Source organism: Elephantulus edwardii, unplaced genomic scaffold (genome assembly GCF_000299155.1).
Source record: "Elephantulus edwardii isolate Elephantulus edwardi_28Jun2011 unplaced genomic scaffold, EleEdw1.0 scaffold00223, whole genome shotgun sequence".
Taxonomy (NCBI): domain Eukaryota; kingdom Metazoa; phylum Chordata; class Mammalia; order Macroscelidea; family Macroscelididae; genus Elephantulus; species Elephantulus edwardii.
Genome location: NW_006399973.1, coordinates 3,494,426 through 3,513,949, shown reverse-complemented (window position 1 = coordinate 3,513,949; position 19,524 = coordinate 3,494,426). Strand labels below are relative to the sequence as shown.

The 19,524-nt window shown below is 36.7% G+C and overlaps 1 protein-coding gene across 1 annotated transcript in view; it reads right to left on the bottom strand.

The window, feature by feature from the left end:
- TAF1B (TATA box binding protein (TBP)-associated factor, RNA polymerase I, B, 63kDa) overlaps nucleotides 1–19,524 on the bottom strand; it is a 129,276-nt gene that overhangs the window by 97,424 nt on the left and 12,328 nt on the right. The window contains exons 3-6 of the mRNA XM_006898215.1: nucleotides 13,717–13,804; nucleotides 11,010–11,107; nucleotides 5,304–5,399; nucleotides 4,156–4,309 (exon numbers count right to left, since the gene is read on the bottom strand). Coding sequence (XP_006898277.1) covers nucleotides 4,156–4,309; nucleotides 5,304–5,399; nucleotides 11,010–11,107; nucleotides 13,717–13,804 — 436 coding nt within the window. The remainder of the gene's footprint in view (nucleotides 1–4,155; nucleotides 4,310–5,303; nucleotides 5,400–11,009; nucleotides 11,108–13,716; nucleotides 13,805–19,524) is intronic.

The window sequence follows — 19,524 nt, the reverse complement described above, 5'->3', positions numbered from 1 at the left end:
GACATTGAGCCTCAGTCCATATTGAAGGCTGCAGTCCTTGACCCTCTACAGTAAGTGCATGAGATCCTCCTCAGTTTCAGAGAGCAGGGTTGTGTCATCTGCATAACGCAGATTGTTGATAGATTGCCCACCAATCCTAACGTCATGCTTCTTCTCATAGAGGAGTCTTTAGGGGGGTCTTTAAAAATCAGACAAGGATTCTCAAGATTCACAAAAATAGAAGAAGAGCTGATATAACCATACTGTCTGAACCATGTGAGTTCTATATTTTTCATAAATAAAAATCAATTCAAGTGTTAAAAAAATAAAAAGAAGGTACTGATCCTCACTGCCCTCGGGCCTTCCCCATGGCCCCTCAGCTGCCAGAACAATGATAGCCAGGATTATACGCTCTAGCAGATAACCCAAAGACTTCATCAGGTAATCTAATCAGCTCAAAGGGAAAAGATCTAAAGATGACAAAGCTAGAGGTTTTAAAAGAAAATAACCCAACTGTACCACCCTAGCATACAGATCAGTGCTCACAAGATCTAAGCATGGGTACAATATTTTCAATCAACTTTTTAGTGTTCCTTTCCTGAAGGAACACTTAGATTCATTGAACATTTAAGAACGCTTTTAATAAGAAGCAAAGGATAAACAGTCAATTCAAAGTGGAAAGATCTTAAGTATTCTCAGAAATAAAAAAGATCCTCTACAAAAAATCATACGGTAACCAGGAAAGATTAAATGGAATCTAGAAAGCAGGGAATCCAAAGGCAGAGAAGTAATAAGAATCCTTAGAAAGAGAGACTCCATAGGTATCTGGGTCATAGGTTAAAATAACCATCCCAGATTACAGCAGATCAGAAACTTCCTTAAGAAGATGACACTGACAGAAAACCTAAGATACAGAGGAGACTTTCAGAACTAGGAGGAAGTATGAAGACATATTAGTAATAAATTATACATTAGGAATAAGTAAATAGTAAACAAATAGCAAGACAACTATCAACTCTTGGAAAACAAAGGATACACAGAAAAGGTATTCACAGTAAATGACATGGTTCAGTTCTAAATAGAATGTATATATTTACAATAATTTTTAAAAAATATTGATTTAGTAAAATTTTATAATTATGTAGGATAGAGAATGAAAAAAAAATAAAATTGTCTGTTATTAACAATACAGGGAAGTGAGAGAGGAATGTGTGACAGTGAGTTAAAAGGTCATCTTCCAGAGTGAAAATTCAACAGCTAATGTCCAAAACTAGAACTCAAGATACAGTGTTACAGGTACATTTAGACATGTGGAGGGTTCAGGTTTTGAGTTGAAAATTAATGCCTCTCAGGAAAGGGAAGTTAAGCGCAGAGAGGATATTAAATTACAATTTTTCAGAGTATGCCTTGTAAACCTGTTTGAGTGACATGCATGTATAATCTTGATTTTTTTTCTAAAAAAAGTCATATAGAATGAAGAAATACTTCTTATTTTTATAAAACATAATTTTTTTCCTTCCTCTTTCCATACACATGAAGAAAAATCTGTCTACCAAGAGTGGTTATTTCTAAGTGGTACAGTAATGATTTTGTATTTTTTTTTTTACTATCTTCATTTTGCAGTTTTATAATAAGAATTTTAATATTAGATATTTTTACTATACCAGAAATACAAAAAGTTCTTAAAAAGGAGCAACAAACTTAAAATGGCAAATAAAACACATACAAATGAAAAAGAAAATGCTTGAATTTTTTTGGCTTTGATACTTTTAAAATATCAATCTCCTGAGACTGTTGCAATCGGTTTTACCTGGAAGGATGGATTAGAAAACTGGAAATGTTTTGCGTTCAAATGATTCAATTATTCTAATCTTTTATTTCTTTGAACACAAAAAATAATTTGTCTACTATTTAGGTCACTGTGTAATAAGAAGGGAGTTCTGATGACCTAGTGGGTAAGGAGTGGTACTGCTAACCCAAAGGCAGGAGTTTGAATATACCAGTTGTTCCACTGGAGAAAGTTGGACACTTTCTCCCGGCAATTTACAGCCTCTAAAAATCCACTGGAGGGTCACCTTTGGGTTTGTTCCAATTGACAGCCATAAATTGTTGTGTCATTAAAAGGAAGGTTTGGTGGCATGCTATGTTGATGGTTCAAATCCTCCTGTGGATCTGAGAGATAAAGATAGGCAATCTTTTCCTATGTGATTTACAGTCTCAGACATCAAATGGAGGATCAGCTATGAGTCAGTTCCGACTCAAAAGCAAGGAGACTATTTGAGCATGTAGAAAGAAATGGATATATGAAGATAAAAGGAATTTTTCCTCTTGGGAAGGCAAAAGTCTTGCAAAGAATTAGCACTTAAAACAATTGTGTTTTTGAAATTTTTATGTAAGCACCTTTAACCTAGACTTCAATAAACAACTACTAACTCTAGAAGTTTTCTCTGAAAAATTCTGTTAGCATCAACCTAGATGTCAATGACCTACAGTTAAAGCCCTGTACGTGCTTTAGGGTCAGAAAAGGCTATCAAAACAAACAAAAGGCTTTAAACATTAGACTTTAAAAACAAACAAACAAACAAAAGCCAAGACATGTAGTGAGGAACAATTAAAATAATGAATAAATGCTTTGAGGGGTTTATTGTTATTATATGCCTCATAGCAACCTTATGTACAACAGCCCCAAATCCTGCTCTATCCTGTTCTATGTCATTGTCTCCAACACCCCTATTAATCCAGTCACTGAATCAATCCATCTCAAGGGTCTTCTTTTCCTGCGCTGTCCCTCCACCCTCCCAGAAGCTGTCAATATATCTCTTATCTATCTCAAATGATGGAATTAAATAAAAAAAAAAATCACACACAAATAACATGGTAAGTCTTAGCTCAGTTGCCATCTAGTTTGTGCTTCAAAATTAGGCGTTATCATCTTTGACTCTACCTTATTGTTTAGCTAAGTTCTAATATTTTCTGCTTTTCTTTTGGACTTTCACAATTCTGAGTCTACACATATGTAACCTTTATAAAGCTAGCCTCTTTCTTCCTGACTCTACTTAGTCTTTAGCTCCCTGTAAACTCACACAAAAATTAATTATATGGACATAATGTGCTTACTCTGCTCTCACACTCACCCTGATTACTCCAGTCACTGAATCAATCCACCTCATAGAGGGTCTTCCCCTACTGTGCTGTCCCACCACCTTCCCAAGAATGACATCCTTCTCCAAAGACTGGTCCCTTTCTGCAATATGTCCAAAGTATGTCAGACGAAGCTTACGAATCCTTGCCTCCAAGGAGAAGCCTGCCTTCACTTTTTCCAGGACAAACATTTTTGTTCTCCTAGAAGTACATGGTATATTCATTCCTCTTCTCCAGCATAACAGCTGAAAGGCATCGATTCTCCTTCTATCATCCCTAGTCAATGTCCAGCTCTCTGACGCATAGCAAGTGACTGCAAAGACCATGGCCTGTATCAGGCACACCTTAGTCTCCTGAGAGACACCACTGCTGTTTACTTTGGAGAGGTCCCTAACAGCAGACTTTCCCATTGCAATACATCTTTTAATCTCCTGGCTGCTGGTGCCAAGAGTGTTGACTGTGGAGCTAAGCAAACTAAAGCTATGAACAATCTCAATCTCTTCACCATCCATCCTGATGCTGCCAATTGGCCCAGTGGTGAGAATCTTTGTCTTCTTGATATTGAGCCTGAATCTATATTGAAGGCTGCAGTCCTTGACTCTCTGCAACAAGCACTTCAGGTCCTCCTCAGTTTCAGCAAGCAGGGTTGTGTCATCTGCATAAAGCAGATTGTTGATGAATCTTCTGCCAATCCTGATGCCCACACTTCTCCTCATACAACCCAGCCTCCCAGATAATCTGTTCTGCATATAAGTTGAAAAGGTATGGAGATAGGTCACATCCCTGGCATACACCCTTCCCAATTTTGAACCATGCCCAAGGAACTCGATGGCATATAACAACAACAACAACAACAACAACAAGATTTTAGTTTCTTTTTTTTTGGTAAATGATTCAACAAGTCATTTTTTCTAATGAGTTGAGTGCCCCTTCATCTACCATAAATAGACTAGACTAAAAGATTTCTAAAATACTTTGTTATTCTTGTTTGTTTTTACTGGCTTTAAAATTGTATATATATAGTTTCATTTTTACCTGAATGTGATGCTTTGATGATAGAAAAAGATTTTTGAGGGCTGACATCAGTCTGAGATTCTGCTCCACTTTCAACAAAGGAAGGAAGGGTAAAGTCACTCAACAGCTCAGGCTCACTCTCCCAGTCTGAACGACTTACATTAGCTTCTAATACCTAATTTGCAAGATAATATAATAAAATTATTAGAGTTAATAAATACTTCCCTTAACTAAATTTCTGATCATTATATACACATAAAAAAAAATAAGACACAGACCAAAAACCTCTTTACTTCTAAAACCTGCTCCTTAAAAGTTCCCACAAGGACTACAGATGAGGGTGAGGAAAAGCAGCGGGCTGCCAATAGAGACACCAGGATTCCTTCTTTTTGCACAAATATCTCTTTTGCTGCTCATGTATCTACACTAATGGAAGCAGCAAATATCAATAATGACTCTAAGCAGCCTGGCATTCCTCACTTGGTATCTTTATCAAGTTCCTTTCTTGTGCTTGGATAGCCTTTCTTCACTTTTTCTCCTACTCATTCATTACTCATCAGAGTCTTATTCAACGATTTCTTGTTTCTCTGGATACTTGCCCCATTTTTATTATACTTAACGGCTGAGCTCTGGTAGATAAAGATACATAAGCAGTCTTCAGGTAATGAACAAGATCTGTTCCTAACTCTATCTTTAAAGTCAAATTTGTAAGTAAAGTGGAGCTCGTTAATAATAATGATAGAAATTCATTAAGCTTCTTTCTAGAAACTTAACCAGAACTTATGTCTCTACAAGTCAAGTAACAAAAGAAAATTTTCTGAGAAGCATTATGTTCCCAGGTATTCAAACTAGTCAAGAACCCAACCTCACTGCTGTATCTCACTAGAAATGGCTTTGTCACCTCCCCACTCACTTGCTTTTTTTTTTTTTTTTAAAAGAAATTGTTTGGGCAAAAGTTTACAGCAAATTAGGCTTTTACTCAACGATTTATACACATTTTGTTTCACCACTTGTTCTAATCCCCTCAATGTACAGTATTTGTCCTACTTCTTCCCTGAGTTTCCTGTTTTTGTTTGTCCTTTATTCTCTGCCAATGCTATTTTTTTGTCTCATGGTTGACTGTCCTGTTGTGTTCCTCCTTCACCTCCCTTTACAGACCTGTAACTTACCTTAGCTTTCCTTAGAGTGGTATAAATAGGGTTTTTACAATAAGCCTGCTTGCTCTTCTGAAGGTAGCGCTTCCAAAAATTATGTAAAACTTCATTCTGAGGGGGAAAAAAAAGTGACAATGCAGGTTATGATTACAAACATACCAGCACATATATACTAAACAATCATGTGTGCTTTACACATTGCCTTCTATCTAAACGTATTCTTACTCGTTTTAGAAAAAAAATCATCATATTACTAGGTATATAATAAACAATGAATAAATTAATTTTAACCTCAAATTTTAGAGACAGTATAGAAAGCCCCTTCAATGAATCACTGGCTCTTTTAAGTTAAATAAAGGATCAGAGGGTGATAAAAAAATCAACTTCTACATGACTACACTTTTAGTTAAAATTACTATTAGATCTACAGTTCCAAGTTAAATTCAAGTCATTTTTCAATTTACATGGATCCCTGATATTTGGTGCTTGTATTAGTGTAGATACATGAGCAGCAAAAGAGATATTTGTGCAAAAAGAAGGAATCCTGGTGTCTCTATCGGCAGCCCGCTGCTTTTCCTCACCCTTGTCTGTAGTCCTTGTGGGAACTTTTAAGAAGCAGGTTTTAGAAGTAAAGAGGTTTTTGGTCTGTGTCTTATTTTTTTTAATGTGTATATAATGATCAGAAATTTAGTTAAGGGAAGTATTTATTAACTCTAATAACGCAGTACTGTTATGACAAATCACACTTAGTGACAATTTGGTATTTTGTTTTTTCATTATATCTCACCAATAGTGATATGTACTAATTACATATTAGTATTTGCAACATGCAATCTGCTGTTATAATTCTCAGATGCTCAATGTTGCTGCAGAATTATGTCCCTCCACCTCCAAACATGTGCTATAAATCCTAGCTTTTTTGCCTGTAGCTATAATCTCCTTTGGGAAGAGGTTGTCTCTGTTCATAAGGCAGGATTTGAGTAGGATGTATAAAAGCATTTAAGCAAGTAAACAGGGAGACAAAGACTGTTCAGGAGTAGAATTTCAGAGACAAGAACTTTCCTCTAAGTAAACAGGAAAAAAGCCTTCACCTAGAGGCAATACATTGTATTTGAACTTCTAGCCTCTGAAACTGTTAGAAAATAAATGTTTCTGTTAGAGCCACTCATAGTGTCTGTTACTGTAGTACTGGGTAACAAAGACAGAATTACCTAAAAATGGAAGTGATTTTAGAACTGGATAATAGGAGGAGGCCAAAAGAGTTTAAGGAGCCTAATTGTAAGATTTCATCTGGCTTGGATTGACAATCAATACTCTAGTCAAGAAATCAAAAGACATATGTCTTGTGTAAATCTGCTGTAAAGGTGCTAAGGAGCAATAACACCAGTTTAAACTAAGCTGTATCTGATTCAAGTCATGGTCTTTTCAACTGCTTGCTATGCAAGTATCTGAAAGTTGAACAATGACTAAGGATGACAGAAGAATCAACGTCTTTGAGTTGTGGTGTTGGAGAAGATTATCCCATGAACTGCCAAAAACAATTAAGTCTTGGAGAAAGTGTAATCAGGGTACTCCATGGAGGCAAAAACTGGTGAAGTTTCATCTCACATATTTTGATTTGGGGAGAAAAAGGGAAAGGTTAGGTTGGGGGGGAAAGGGGAAAAAGTTAGGTTGGAAAAAGACATTTTGCTTGGAAAAAGGTGAAGGGCCAGCAAAAGAGAGGAAAAACTTCAATGAGATAGACTGACACAGTGATTGTAACAATGGGTTCAAGCAGATGAGAGATGATGAGGATGGCCTGGGATAGGGCAAGGCTCAGATCTGTTGTTCACAAGGTGGCTATGAACTGGGGTCGACTCAAAGGCAGTATTAAAAGCAACCAATTGCTAACCAAAAGGACAGCCGTTTGAGCTAACCAGCCACTCTGTAGGAGAACAATGTGGCAGTCCAGTTCTGTAAGCTGAGGAGGCTGGACTGCCATTGTCAAGAGGCAGAAGACTGGGTCCTGCCAGGGCCAAGGGGGTGGAGCTGCCATTCAGATAGACTAGAGAATGGAGCTCCTGGATCTAGAGGGAGCTGAAGCCGAAGGCTGAGGTGCTTCCATTCAGAATCCAGAGAGCCTGGCCAACATTCAGAGTCTATTTTTAGAAAGTCTCCCCACATCAATTTTATCCTCTCTTGATTGTACATTTTTACTACAATTGAAGGCCTACTCTTGCTGGGCATCTAAGTTTGTTTCTATTTTAGTCAATCTCTCTTGAGATCTAAAAAATCTAACATTTTTTACTACATTTGAAGGCCTATGCATGCCATAGACTAGGGCATCTAAATTTGTTCCTATTTGAGTCAATCTCTCTTGATGTATAAAAATCCAACAGATACAGGGGAAGACACATGAAGACTAATCAAGAAGTAGATGTTCAAAGAAAAAAAGGATTTTCCTGCAGAGTTGACAGAAAAGAAGTCTTGCCACAAAGCCAAGACCTAGAATTCACAATTCTAGGCTTCTAAACAGTTAAAAAATAGCGCATGTTAAAGCTATCCTTTCATGATATTCTGTTGTAGCAGCACTATCAGATAATTAAGACAAATGTTTATGATTTATTGTACAAAACACTGTTGTGTAACAGGCAATGAAAATGAAAACAAAAAAATATTTTACTTATGTTAGATGTAGCTTATGAGAGAGAATAGAACTGCATCCTTAAGTTCAAGACTATCTGTATTCATCACCTACCAGGTACTGGGCATCCATTAGCTGACACAATACTGCAAGATAGTTGTTATTATTATCATCATTTCACTAATAAAGAGACTGAGGCTTGGACATTAACTAACTTAGTCATGTTTATCCAGCCAATAAACATTCAGAAAAGTCATGTTAAAGAATGGGAATTAGTTAGTCCAGAGCCAGTGCTCCTGTCGTATCATCATCTCATGCCATTTAATGAGCAGGTCTAAACAGACATGCTCACTGGCTGTACTGTCCCCACAGTCTTTATGTGGGAATATGGTTAGATAATTTCCTGCTTATTCATTTATAAGTAAACCCTTTTCTCAGTTAGACAGCATATCTTAGCAGAAAATTCTCAATGATGTGCATGGAACAAAAGTATAATAACCAATACTGTTCTTTAACTGGCTTTGTAAAGAATTTTTGAAGTGGTTTTGTCTAATGAAGGGAAAACTGGAAAATAAAGAGCCTGTAGCCCAGCCCCCTGGTGTCTGCAGAGATTAGTTTATTCATTGCTGACTCACAGTTATGGTACCAACAATGGAGTTTATTAGGGAAGGAAGCTGGAGAGTGAGGGAGGCAAAGAATTACAATACAAACCCAAGTTCTAGCCCAAGCATCCCAAAGCATAATTCTTCTGTTAATTTAGGCTCTGGTTTCAGTTCAACTGTCAAATCCAAATCATCCAGCAAGGTTTGCACCAGGGTAGTTATAAGTTAGCTTCTTCTTCAAGTATCCAGTAAGATCAATAAAAACCTCTAACTGTAGCCAGCACAACTCCAAGAGGCCTCAGGTGACACCTTGCCGTAGTTTCTCCACAGTAATACCTTATTTTCTCCACCACCGGGACTTGCCACCACAAGTCTTGCTGCCCAGAATAGGAAGCACTAGTTCTCGTTTCCTAGTCCCACAGCTGATGCAAGACCATGCTGATTTGCAAGGCCATGTGCCCGCAATTAAGGTAGCTGGAGACCAGAGGCTAAATAGCTTAAAAAAGTAAATTTTTAGGCTAATACCACAGGTTTCAACTAGATGAAGGAAAATGAAATTCAATTAAGAACAGGGATATTGTGTTACTTCAAAGAGTGAGAAAAGTTTGTAGTCCTCGGACCAGCAGCATCAGTATCCTCTGGGAATTTGCTGAAAATAAAAATTGTTGAAGCATTATTCCATTATTCCAGAGACCAAAGGGATCTCTGATGGCAGAGTCCATAGAGAGTTACACTGTTAACCCAAAGGCAGTGCCTCTCTCTCCACTAGTGACTCCACAGAGAAAGATGGGTGATGTCCTGCAGTGTAATTTATAGCCTCTCAAGAACCCATGGGATTTGGAACACTTCTTCATGTGTTTGTTGGCCATCTGAAGGTCTTCTTTGGTGGAGCGTCTGTTCATATCCTGTGCCCACTTTTCAATTGGGTTATTTACCTTTATCTTGTTGTGGTGCTCGAGTATTTTATGAATTCTAGATAAGTCTCTTATCTGACATATGTCATTATCAAATATTTTTCCCAGTCTGTTGGAGAAGGTTTTGGATGTGCATAGGGATTTGATTCTTAGAAGGTCCCATTCATCTATTTTATCCTCTCCTGGTTGTAGATTTTTCAGGATACTTGGAAGACTATTGATGTTGTGGATTAGGACATCTAGAGTTCTTCCAAGCTTTTCTTTAATGAAGTTTATATCCCTTGGTTTTAGTCCTAGGTCCATGATCCACCTTGAGTTGGTTTTTGTATACGGAGTGAGGTGTGGATCTTGCTTGAGTTTTCTGCAGATAGTTTTCCAATTTTGCCAACACCATTTGTTAAAAAGACTGTCATTTCCCCATTTAGCTGATTCCAAGCAGATGTATGCACACCCATGTTTATCACGGCTTTGTTCACAATAGCAAAGAGTTGGAACAACCTAAGTGCCCGTCAACAAACGAATGGATAGAGAAACTGTGCTATAGGTATATTCACACAATGGAATACCATGCTGCATTGAAAAACAATAAACTCATGAAATATTATTCAAAATGGATGACCCTGGAGGACATTATGCTAAATGAAATATTTCAGTCACAAAAGGACAAATACTGCATAGTGACACTGCTGTAACTGGGACTGACACAGGGGTTGTGGGGGGGGGAGACTGAGAAAGATGGGATAAATGATGTATACTGCACTGAAACAGATGAAGAGGAAGAACTATTTAAAAGGTATATATGATTAGATATTATTGTCATATGAGTCCAGAACGAAGGCTGCATAGTGGAGTGGACTTGGGGGGAGGGATTGTATAACAATGAAAGAATTTTTCTTTTACTTTTCAAAGAGAAGAACAAACTGGAGGGAAGGGATGGGTAGGGAGAAAAGTGCAACTCTGAATGAATGGAAATAAAAAATCTCTGTAAGAAAATAAAAAAAAAACACCCATGGGAGGATCAGCAATGAGTCTGAGTAATTTAGACCTAATGAATCAGAAACTTTAGAATTGGAGACCAATAAGCTGGGTCTTAACAAGCCTTATAAGTGATTCTGATAGTAGGTGTCATTCCTCAAAGCACAATCTACAGAATTCAATCTTAACAACAGATATAATATATACATAAACTAAAATATTTTGGTCTTAAATTGGGAATAATGCATATTTTAGAAATTAAACAAGCACATTAACACATAAAAGGCACAATTAGTCTATTGTAATTTAATTTTCTTTAAACAATATTTCTTAAATATCTAAATTCTAAAATTCTTTTTATTTTCTTTCAAACATAGCACTTTATTACATCCTATAAAAAAACACTTTGGGAATTGGCAGTCTAATACAAATATTAAAACAAAAATATGAAAAGATGATTCCTTTTTTTTTTTTTTTTTTTTTTATTCCTTTTTTTATCACTAGTGTTACTAGTGATAATTCTATTTTCCTCTTGGTTTCACTGTCAATCTTACTATTTCTCAAACAACAAAATGTAAAATGAACATCTAAACACACATGGACTTACCTTTAATTCTGGTCCTACTCCAAGGCTACTTAAGGCTTCTGCTTGTTGATAAAGTATGTATTGAAAACCTTCACACACATACCAATCCCAACCTTTCTCTAAAAGACAAATAACATACTTTAGGTGGTATTTCACTATGTGCCAGCTGCTACAGTGTTACTATGTAATTATAATTTGTGTTTCATATATCAAAGTTTGATTTTTTGGTTTGTTTTGGTATATTTGAATAGGGTTTCTATTATCTTACATTCTCTTATTTCTAATCTAGTAAATCTGTACATAAATTATAAAAGTAAACACCATTTAAAAAATAATTATAAATTGTAAATGCTTTTAACTTGGACTTACTTATATGTTAAATGAAAAGGAAGAAAAGGGAATAGCTATATAAGAAAAATGAAGTCAGTTTTTAAAATATAGTTTACTAAACATTCATTGCTTATACCGCCCTTCTATTTGACCTCACAAAGGGAATAATATTTGGAAAAGAAATGAACTAAATTTAAAAAGGTCCAGGAGAACAAGAAAAAATAAAGGGACGGTTAAGAAAATAAACAATTCAGTGGGATTTTGCTTCTCTGTATATGGGTCTAGGTTATGGGAGAAAATGAAGGCAAGAAAACGAATATGTATTGATCTGTGCTTAAGTACTAGGTGTGTGCAAGGTATTTTAAGCAGATTCTTTTTTCAAACTTCAAAATAGCCCTAAGGAGTTATTCACCACAAGAGACAGAGGTATACATTTAACTACTAGTTAATATGTTTAAAAAAGTAAGTATCATTGAGAGCTCGGGTGGCTTAGTGGCAAGAAGCTGTGCTGCAACTCTGAAGGCACACAGTTTGAGTCCACCAGTTACTCTGTGGGAGAACACTGGGCAATCTTCTCCTGGGTGATTAACTGACTCTGAAAATCTGCCAGAGGATCAGGTACAGGTCGGTTCCGACTCAACAATACAAAACAACAACTATTTAAAAGAAATGTTATACTCTAATAAGTCCCCTCTGATTTGCCCTTCACTGTCGGACCAATACTAAAACTCTCTGAACAGCATGTTAGTAGCACTTCTTGCACCTATGACTCCAAGATCTCTTCTCTTGCAACACCGTAGGACTCCTCCTTTTACCTTATTTGAGTATCATAAGATTCACTCCTGCTATCGAGCTTAATTCTTGGAAAGGGTCTGAAACCAGGTATTACTGTTAAATTCCACCAACTCATGGTAACTGCATGTGGTGCCAGAGTAGAATTTTGCTCATAAGGTTGTAAATGTCTTACTTTTTGGAAGTGGATTGCCAAGTCTTTCTCCAAGATGCCTGTTGCTGGACTGGGACTAACCTGTTGGTTAGAAGCCAAATGTGCTTCTAAGAACTCAGGAACTCTACAGTACTCAAGAACTCCAAAAAGGGTCAGAAAAGACATCAAAATGAAATAGAAAGTCTGTAATTTTAATTGATTTGGAAGATGAGGCAATGAAAGCTTTTTCAGCACTCTCTTCTTCCTGCATGGCGTTCTTACAAACTTAGAAAGTTCTGTTTTAAATCACAATTAATCAGGTTTCAGCCTCAGAGTCACTATCACTGTTAAAGATTAAACAGGAACACAGCATTAGGAGTTCTTTTTTTTTAAAGAATGTCAATGTACTTCAGAGAGAGAGATATGCTTAGCAAGTAGCACAGTGATTAATATGTTTGGCTGCTAAGCAAAAGGTCTGTAGTTTGAACCTCTAAGCAGCTGCCCCTCAGGAGTAAGATGCAGCAGTCTGCTTCTGTAAAGATTTACAGGCTTGGGAACCCAATGAGGAAGTTCTACCCTGTCTAATACATGATTATCATTCAGACTCAACTGTATGGGAGGGGGTTTTGTTTTGTATAAACATACACAGTGCATTTCACGTGTATGTGTTGTGTATGTTACCACATGTAGAAGAACACAACATTATCATTGGGCTGGCATCAAATTTAACAATCTAGTTGTAGGTAATATTTCAGAAATGGCAACAGTTAAGACTTTACCTCAGATTTTTCTCAGAATGGTTAATTATATATATACATTTCTCCTCCCTCCCCAGATTAATGAATTGGATTACTTCTCAAACACACCCATGTTGAGGCTATTTTCAGGGAAAATAATATTCTCTAGTATATAAAGGTGTGTCCAAAGTTCATGTAAGAAAGAGATTTCTGAGAGTTGAATATCATGTTTAGCTTGCCTAACCTGACAATTCTACAGCTGAATCATTCAAGAAAGTAAGCATTTTTCTATAAAAGCATAGAAAATCATATTCGTTATAGCTAATGAATGCAGTACAGAAAAACATGTGTCAAGAAATATGTAAGTTGTTCTACTGGAACTGCAGCTTACTGACAATAAGGATAAAAAGAGGTGGTGGTGTCATCCACAGGGAGTTGTGCTACTAAATCAAACTACAAGGCTCTCTGGAGGAGCAAATCCACCAGCGGCTCCAAGAGAGAAAGAAGGGCAATCTCATGTGCAATTTACAGCCTCAGAATTGAGTAGTTTTGAACTTTATCTATCAATAGTTATTTATCTTCATTCCATTTTGAATTATTTGCTAAAAATGTTGGCATTTTCTCTACAATCTACTTAAAATCCTATTCCATGTCTCCAAGTTGTGAAGAGGAAAGAAAACTAAAAAGGTTCTAAAACATGGGTGAAAAATACTCAGCACATATGAAAAGGGCATACCAAGGTTTTTTTTTCTTTTAAGTCCTCGATTGATGGCTTGGATCTTGGTATTAGGAATAGCTCCAGTGTCTATAACCTCCTTAGATCTCTGTAAGAAACAGAAATAGACCATTAAAAAGATACCTTTCCATCACAAAGGACAAATATTATATGAGCTCACTTTTATAAAGACAATAACCAATATTTACTGGTGGTTACCAGGGATGGCTTTTGTATAATGAAGGAAACAAAGACATCTTTCTGTTATTCTCTACTTTCCACCAAGATCCATTTGACTTCAGCAGTGAAGTATTACGGTATTATGGCCACTTCTAAATCCAGTCTGAACTTCTGACAGTTCTGTCGATACACTGTTCTAGCCATTTTTAAATCATCTTCAGCAAGATTTTGTTTGCATATGATATTAATAACACTGGTTTAGAATTTTCACATTCTCTTGGTATTTTTTGAGAACAGATGTATTCCCGTCAACTGGCCAAGATTTCCAAGATTTCTTGGCACAGCCTACCGAGCACATCCAGGGCCCCATCTGTTTGTCGAAACATGACAACTGATATTCCATCAATTCCTGGAGTAATTTCTTCCACATTACCACTGGTTCTTGATCATACGCTATTTCCTGAAATTATTCTTGGTCAACCAATTGTTTTTGAAACCATGCCTCTGTGTATTCCTTCCATCTTCTTTTTATGCTTCTTGGATCATTCAAGATTTAGCTCATAGCATCCTGCAGTATTGCAACTTAAAAGTCGGAATTTGTTTTGCAGTTCTTTGATCTTGAGAAATTGTTTTACCAATAATACAAAGGCATATGACTGTGAAGATCACAAAAATTATAGCTAACACTGAGAAGAATTAGAATCCCAGAACACTTTATTGTGCTCACGCAAAACCTAAATCTAGACCAAGAAATGGCTGTCCAAACAGAGCAAGGAAACAATGTAGGGTTTAAATTTTTAAAAAAGATGTCATCAGGGTGTATCCTTTTTCCATATTTATTCAGTCTGTATGCTGATCAAATCATTGAGAAGCTGGACTTTACAAAGAAAAATATGGCATTAGGATCAGAGAAGACTCATCAATAATCTGCACTACACAGATGATGAAACCTTGCTTGCTGAAGTGAGGCAGACTTAAAACACTTGTTGCAGAAGATCAAAGCCTACAGCCTTCAATACAGATTATATCTCAACATCAAGAAAACAAAAATCCTCACTAGTGGGGCAACAGGCAACATAAGAATAGAAGGAGAAAAGAGTGAAACTGTCAATGAATTCATTCTGTTTGAATCCACGATCAATACCCTTGGAATAAGCAGTCAGATATTATAGGTATTTAACAACAACTTTCTAAAGAATGACTCTTACCCCATTCTTAGTTGTTGTTATGTACCATCGAGTTGAATATAGCAACCCTATGAACAATCAATCTGAACCTTGCACTCTCCTCATCATCTCTCACATACTCAAGTCTACTGTTACAGTCACTGTGTGAATCCGTCTCCTTCTCTTTCACTGATCCTCTACTTTTCCAAGCATGTCTTTTTCCAAGGACTGGCCCCTCCTGATAACATGCCCAAAGTATGTGAGTCAAAGCTTCACCATCTTTGCCTCTAAGGAGCACTCTGGTTGCACTTTGTCCAAGACATTTTTGTTTGGTCCCATGGCAGTTCATGGGATAGTCAGTACTCTTTTCCAACACCACAATTTAAAGGTATTAATTCTTCTGTCATCCTTAGTCTCTATATAACTGTAAGATGTATAGAAAGTGACTGAAAAGACACTTGTTATTTATGGTCCTGGAAAAGGCAAAACCTTAGGAGAGTGAATTGCAAACAGTCTTACCAAGGTAAATGATATCATTAAGAAATACACAAGAAAAAGTTTTTTCTTAAAAATATTGGGACATACATAATTTCAAAACAACAATGAAATATATAGTTACATAAGCATTTCTATCACTGTATATACATGAATACAAATAAACACAAATAGGGGTGTATGCATACATACATATTCAGATATATAATAAAGCACAAAGAGGGCACAATTATAGACCCTCTTGTTGCTGCTGTTAGGTGCCATAGAGCCAAGTATAACTCATAGCAACTGTATGAACAAGATCTGAACCCTGACCTATCCTGTGCCATTCTCATTTGACACATCTGAATCTACTGCTGTAGCCAACATGTCAAACCATCTCATTGAGATCTTGCCCTCTTTTGCTGACCCTCCACCTTTCTAAGCATGATGTCTCTCTCCAAGGAAGAGTCTCTCTTAGCAACATGCCCGAAGCTTTGTCATCCTTGCCTCCAAAAACCATTCTGGTTACACTTTCTCCACAACATATCTGTTTGTTCTTTTGGCAGTCCAGGGGATCTTCTCCAACACCACTGCTCAAAGGTATGAATTTTTCTTCTGTTACCATTATCTACTCTCTAGCTTTCAGATGCATAGCAAGTAATTGGAAAGACCATGGCCTGAATCAGATGCATCGTAGTTCTCAAACTTACATCACTGCTCTTCAGTAATTTGGAGAGGTCCCTGACTGCAGACTTTCCCAATGTTTGATCTCCTGTCTGCCAGTACCAAGGGTGCTGATTGTGGATCCAAGTAAGAGGAAATCAATGACAACTTTAATCTTTTCTCTATGTATCATGATGGTACTTATCAGTGAAGTGCTGAGGCGTTTTGTCTTCTTGATTTTGTCATATTGAAGGCTGTAGTGTTTGACCTACATCTGTAACAAGTGCTTCAAGTCTCCCCACTTTCAGCAGGCAACACTGTGCATTCTACATAATGCAGATCATTGATGAATCTTCCTCTAGTCTTTATCCAGCTTCTGGAATGATTTTTCAGCATATAGACTGAACAGGTATGGAGAAAGGCTACAATTCTGATGCACACTTTCCCTGATTTTAAACTATGCAGTATTTCCTAGTTCTGTTCAGACAATAGCTTCTTTTTCCCTTCACTCTGGAAGAAAACTCAAGATTTTTAACATTCTGAATTTAGAAATTTTGAAAAATATTTCTTTTCTAGTCTCATTAAAAAGAACAGCAATAATTGTAGCTAAGCGTATCGCGATGGGAAAGTCTGCTGTTAGGGACCTCTCTAAAGTACTCAAGAGCAACAGTGTCTCTCTGGAGACTAAGGTGCGCCTGATACAGGCCATGGTATTTGCAATCACCTGTTATGCATCAGAGAGTTGGACAATGACTAGGGAGGACAGAAGGAGAGTGGATTTTGAGCTGTGGTGCTGGAGAAGGGTACTGAATGTACCCCGGACTGCCAGGAAAACAAACAGATTTATCTTGGAGAGGATTAAACCAAGCTACTCCTTGGAGGCAAGGATTCTGGGGCTTCGTCTGACATACTTTGGACATGTTGCCAGGAGGGACGGGTCCTTGGAGAGGGACATCATGCTTGGGAGGGTGGAGGGACAACGCAGGAGGGGAAGACCCTCTATGAGATGGATTGATTCGGTGACTGGGGTAATCGGGATGGGTGTGTCAGAGGCGGTGCGGTTGGTGCAGGATAGAGCAGGGTTTAGGGCTGTTGTGCATAGGGTCGCTGAGTCGGAAACGACTCGACGGCACATAACAACAACAACACAATAATAATATTCTGCAATGTAGTCTCTCTCATCACAGAAATAATACTCAGAGCAGTCCTGGTGTATTGCATGGCCCCACTGAGAACACAGACATATCAGAACAAATGTGATAAAATAAATTGCGTGAAAACCAGTTATCACAATTTTTTTAAAAAAGGCAAAATTCAAAGGGATATGTAATTAGGTATTATTGTCATGACAGGAGTCCAGAGTGAAGGCTGCATAGTGGAGTGGACCTGGGGGAAGGGATTGTAAAACAATGAAAGAATTTTACTTTTCAAAGAGAAGAGTGTACTGGGGGGGGCATGTGGGGAGAAAAGTGCAACAATGAATGAATGGAAATCCAAAGTCTCTGTAAATTTTCATTGAAATTAATAATAAAAAATTTTAAAAGGGCAAAATTCATAAAAGGTGAGCAGGGAAAAAAGGCTTAAAATCTAGACTAGATAAAATATGTAACAGTAAAAAACTAGTAAAAACTAAATGTTGAAAAAGTGGAAGTTTAGTCATCTAAGCACCTTGAAAAATCTATAACCAGGAGAGACTGAAATAGATGAATGGAATCTTCTAAGAATCAAACCCCTATGCACATCAAAAAACTTCTCCAATAGGGTAAAAAGGAAACCCACAGACTAGGAAAAAATATTTGGTAATGACATATCTGATAAGGAAATCATATCTAAAATTTCTAGAATACACCAGCACCTCAACAAGAAAATGGTAAACAACCCAATCTCAAAATGGGCACAGGATATGAATAGATACTTCACTAAAGATATTCAATATTGCATTATTGCATTTGAATGAATGGTAAAAAAAGGTATTGATGACTTAATTAAAAACCAATATGCTTTGTAAATGTTCACTCAAATAATAGTAAGTCTTTTTTTTTTTTTTAAAAAAAGAAGATATTCAGATGGCAAACAAACACTTGAAGAAATGTTCAAAATCCCTAGCTCTCAGAGAGATGCAAATCAATCAAAATCCCTAGCTCTCAGAGAGATGCAAATCAAAACAACTATGAGATATCATCTCACCCCACTAACAATAGCAAAGTTCAAGAGAGTAGCAAATATTAAATGCTGATGAAGTTGTGGACAGATTGGAACCCTTATTTGCTGCTAGTAGGAAGGTAAAATGATGCAATCACTATGGAAGGTGGTATGGTGCTTTCTCAAAAAGCTGGAAATAGAAATACCATTTGACCTAGCAATTTCACCACTGGGAATATACCCTAAAGAAACCAGGGCTGCCACCCAAACAGGTATACGCACACTCATGTTTATTGCCGTATTATTTACAACAACAAAGAAACAGATTCAAGGGCCCAACAATGAATGAATGTATAGAAAAGTCATACAATGAAAGACCATGCAGGACTGAAAACAAGGAACTTATAAAATATTAAAAAACATGTGTGACCCCGGAGGACTTTATGCTGAGGGAAATCTCTCAGTCACAAAAGGACAAATACTGCACAACACCATTATAAAGCAGGATTGACATGGGGTGGGAAAATTAAGAAAAGAAGGGATAATAATGAACAAATTGGAACAGATGAAAGAAGGGTTTATAAGGAATGTATGATTAGACATTATTTGTATGACAACAGTTCAGAATAAGAGGTGCATAGCAAAGTGGACTAGGTGGAGGAAGGGAGGGAGGAAATTATGCAGCAATGAATGAATACTTTTTTAAAAAGTGAATTGCATTGGGGGTTAAGGAGGAAAGTGTACAACAATGGATGAATGAAAATCCAACTTTTCTGTAAACTTTTGTTAAAATCACAATAAAAACAGAAAAAGTAGAAATTTAATTAAGTTATGAATGACTGTATTTTGAAATATTTATACAATAAAAACGTCTGCAAATATTTAAATACAGAAAATAAATTATAAAAAAGAAGCTTCAACAGTACTCAAAGATATCCTTTCTATTCAGAGAAAAAATACAGGCTGAAAGAAAGCGGTTGAAATGGACACCGAAGTGGTTACTACAGATTTCATCTTTTTAATACTCAAATATTCTATAATAAAGTTATGCTCTTAGAATCGTATAAGCTTATTAAACTCATACAATTCTATTCTACACCTATATTAATTACTCAGGAATTACCTCCAAAATTATCTATTGCCTAATTTAGTCAGATTAAAAACTTGTAAAGCTTTTCCTAGATTATGCATTGTTTCCTGC